At 62.7% G+C, this 3,733-nt stretch overlaps 2 protein-coding genes across 2 annotated transcripts in view; both read left to right on the forward strand.

The window, feature by feature from the left end:
- SNX12 (sorting nexin 12) overlaps positions 1–2,978 on the forward strand; it is a 3,533-nt gene extending 555 nt beyond the window's left edge. Inside the window, exons 2-4 of the mRNA XM_019536157.1 lie at positions 8–220; positions 352–476; positions 971–2,978. Of these exons, the coding sequence (XP_019391702.1) occupies positions 8–220; positions 352–476; positions 971–1,073 (441 nt within the window). The 3' untranslated portion in view covers positions 1,074–2,978. The remainder of the gene's footprint in view (positions 1–7; positions 221–351; positions 477–970) is intronic.
- Positions 2,979–3,669: 691 nt separating this feature from the next.
- LOC109310829 (translation initiation factor IF-2-like) overlaps positions 3,670–3,733 on the forward strand; it is a 3,943-nt gene continuing 3,879 nt past the window's right edge. The window contains exon 1 of the mRNA XM_019536159.1: positions 3,670–3,711. Within this exon, the coding sequence (XP_019391704.1) occupies positions 3,670–3,711 (42 nt within the window). The remainder of the gene's footprint in view (positions 3,712–3,733) is intronic.

Consider the following 3,733-nt stretch of genomic DNA (forward strand, 5'->3'; position numbering starts at 1 on the left):
GTCTGAGCCGGTGCAGACCCGGCCGGGGCGGCCGCTTCCTGCTCCCGGGCTGGAGCAGGCCCTGTGCCGGCACCCGCCTGCAGCCCGGGGCCCTGGCGCCGGTAACCGTGCCTCTGCCTTGCAGACAAACCTGCCCATCTTCAAGCTGAAGGAGTCGTGCGTGCGGAGGCGATACAGCGACTTCGAGTGGCTGAAGAACGAGCTAGAGCGAGACAGCAAGGTGAGTGCCCCGCCCGGCCATCCTCCTCTGGGCTGCGGAGGGGTTCCCTGGCCCGCGGGGTAGCCGCCGGCCTCGGGCTGCCTCCTGCGGGCGCGGGCTCGGCCATCGCTGACGTGGGCGCGTGCTTCCAGATTGTAGTGCCGCCGCTGCCTGGGAAAGCCTTGAAACGACAGCTCCCGTTCCGGGGTGACGAGGGGATCTTTGAGGAGTCTTTCATCGAGGAGAGGAGGCAGGGCCTAGAACAGTTTATTAACAAGTAAGCATCACGAGCCAGCAGGGGATGTGGCTGGGGTCTGCTGCTGCGGGGGTCGTGACCTTCTGCCCTCGCTGCAGCGCAGCTCTGAAGGGATTACTGCTGCTTATTGCCCCTTCCCTGTGTTGGGGGCTGCGTTGCATGCCACTGGAGCATGAGCTGCTGGCTGGGACCTGGCGCCCGGCTCTAGCGGGGAGCTGAGCAACGCAGGCCCCTGGGCCTTTCTGCCTCTTGTGCTGGCGCTGAGGCTGCAGGGAGGGGAAGGAGGAGCTGGAACGTGGCGCAGGGCCCTGGCATGACTGACTGGGTGCTGCGTCTGTGTGGGTAGGATCAGACCCACAGCGAGGCTCTGTTTTGCATCTCCCCCCTCCCTAACAAGATGGGAGTGGGACCTCCTCCCTTGCAGGCAAAGGCGGCAAGTGCGTCCTTGCTTCCCACAGCGTGGGATGAGGCCTGGGCTGGGCAGGCACTAACCTCCGCTCCCGGTTCCCTTGCAGAATCGCCGGACACCCTCTGGCACAGAACGAGCGCTGCTTACACATGTTCCTGCAGGAGGAGACCATCGACAGGAACTACGTCCCAGGGAAAGTCCGTCAGTAGGAGAGCCTGGCAATCTGTCTTCCTCCATTCCACCTTCCCTCCTGCAGAAATGACATTTATTTTTACACTAAATCTGTCTCCTCTGACCCAGCTTCTCTCTGAACCTCTTCCCAGTTTCTCCAGTATTTTTTTTCTCTTTTTCGTATCTGGCAGCAGTGTCGACCTGCTGGGCTTTGATTTGGGCCTGAAGGTGTGAAGACGCATGCAGTGCATCTGTGGTGGCAGGAGCGAGTAGGTGTGTGACGGGACTGGCACGAGGTGTTATTGCGGTGTACGGAAGCTGCCCCTCTCCCCTCACAGAAGGCTCCAAAGTGACCTTCGCCTCCCTGTCCACGCAGCCCTGAGCATTTGTAAAGGAAACTGAGCAGAACAGTGATTGTCACCGGTCAGCCGCGGCAGCAGGCGCTGGGGAGTTAGTAAAGCTTACCCGGAAACACCGGTGCTGGGGCAGGCAGCTGGTCCTTGCCCATCCCATGCCTCCTCTCCTGCATGAACCCTCCCTCTTCCGCTGCCCAGGAGTCCTGAGGCCCAGGATTCTGCACTACTCCCTGCTCCAGGTCTCCTGCCTCGCAGGCCTGCTCAGCACAGCGGGGCTCATCCCTCCCCCACCCCGTGCGCTCTCCTACGCTGCTGGCAGCTTTGGGGATGTCTCCATCATCTGAGCTCTCATGGAGCAGTCCAGTATGTTTGGAAAGGGGTTGGGCTGGGCCTGGGCTGCTGAGGCTGCACGCACGTGTAGCTAAGGAGTTGAGAGCGTGCCGAGGCTTGGCCCGGTGCAGGGGGGGTCTAGTCAGGCTTTGCAGCACTCGGTCAGCAGACTTGTGTTGGCTGCTTCTTGCATTGATTGCCTCAGGCTTGGCTTCTTCCTTGCACTTCTTGGGGGGTGGGGGGCCTGGCAGGGTGAGTGGAGCACTGCTACTCCCAGACTAAGTGGTGCTGACTGTTGCTTGCCCCCCTCGGGAACGTTCTTGCAGTCAGTCTGGGGCAGGAGTTGTTAGATCCAAATTAGCACTAGAAGTGCTACCAGTTGCAAGGTACCCAGGTTGTTGCCCCTCCCTGTGCCTCGCTGCTGCTCCCCCACCCTGCGATAGCTTTGAGGCCAGGCACTTACTAGTGTGAGCACAAAGACATGGACTATTCAGGCAGCTCTTTAAAAGCACTTTCCTCAGAGGGTAGAGAAGGCTGCGAGCCGGTCCCTTCATGGATTTGCTTCTTGGTGTACTTGCCTCTGCTCTCCAAAGTCAGTTGCTTGCTGTGGATGGGGGACCCTTGTGCAGAGGGGGACCTGGAGGGGCAGCGGGTATCTTGGCTCTGGACAGAGGAGGCTTCTGCCTTTTGTACTGATCTGCAGTGACCTGACCTGGCTGTGGGGATGCCCAGGCTCATGCTGGGGAGCTCATCCGCTGAGCTGTTCACCCAGGGCCCCCCTTCCTGGGGTGTGGTGGTGGGACCGGGGCAGGAATTCTGGTGCAGTCGGGGGGGGGCAGGGCCGGGAACCCGGAGTGTCGCTGACGCAGGCCGGCGGGAGCGGCTCCCTGGGCTGTTGCGGATGCAGCATGGCAGGAGTCCAGTCCTGGCAGCCAGGAGTGGCTCCGACTGACACAGGCCGAGGAGGGGTCCGAGGCTGAGGGTGACTGAGGCTGTGCTCCCCTCCGCCCTGCCCAGGTGCTGCTTTGGGATGGAGTCGCGTTTCCAGCCTGTCCTTGCTCGCTGTTGGAAGCAACCTGCTGCCTTCCCCATCGGTCATGTTTCTAAACTCCCTCGTCCATGCACAAGTGCTGGGAGATTGAAGGCTCTTTCTTCTGTGTATATATCCTGCTGCGGGGCTTTAATTCAGCAACTGTCTTCAATCTACTGTCTGCTGTCATGTCTGAGTTCTGTTCATATTAAACCACTGTGAAGCCATGCTGCGTACGTCCGTCCCTGAGGGGTTCTCACGAAGGCAGGGGTGCTGGGAGGCGCACATGCTGGGGTGCGGTGGATTGGGCAGTCTGGCCTGTGAACGGCTGTGCTGCAACGCCCCGCAGGCTGCCCGAGCTAGCCGGGAGCAGGCATGGGGAACTGGCTGGCATGAGAGTCCCCCGGCAGGGCCGGAGTAACGCGCAGGCATGGAGGGGGGGGAGGGGCCGAACTGTGCTTATTTGCATGTTATAAAACAAACGTGTGAAGTTACCGCGTGAAAAAAATAAGCGCGGGGTCGCTACAGGGTCTATCCGGCTCGGGACCAGCGGGGGTCTGAGTCCCCGGCGGGACGGGCGATAACGGCACGGGAAGAAGCAGCGCTACCTCCCGGCCCCTGCTCCGCAGGCTCTAGCCACCCGGCTTGCGCGGCCAGGCGGGAGTAGCGCCCGGCTGGGGAAGGGGCTGGGCGCCCCCGTCGCGGGCCGGGGCCTCGCGGCCGCGGGAAACACCCGCCCCCGGCGGGGACAGCGCCCACGCGCTGCGGCGCCGCGCGCCCACTTCCGGGTGGGGAGAAGCCCGGCGCTCCCATTGGCCAGGAGCCAGCTCGCGTCCTCATTGGCCAGCCCCCTGTGCGAGCGCCGGAGTCGCGTTGGTACAGGGGGACCCAGGCCGCTGATTGGTGAGCGAGCGGCCAATGGCGGCGCGAGCGGCGTATGAAAGCGAGGCGGGGCCGCCGGTGCCTACCCGCACGCAGCGTG

Source organism: Crocodylus porosus, unplaced genomic scaffold, assembly GCF_001723895.1.
Source record: "Crocodylus porosus isolate Cpor-Errol unplaced genomic scaffold, CroPor_comp1, whole genome shotgun sequence".
NCBI classification, from domain to species: domain Eukaryota; kingdom Metazoa; phylum Chordata; order Crocodylia; family Crocodylidae; genus Crocodylus; species Crocodylus porosus.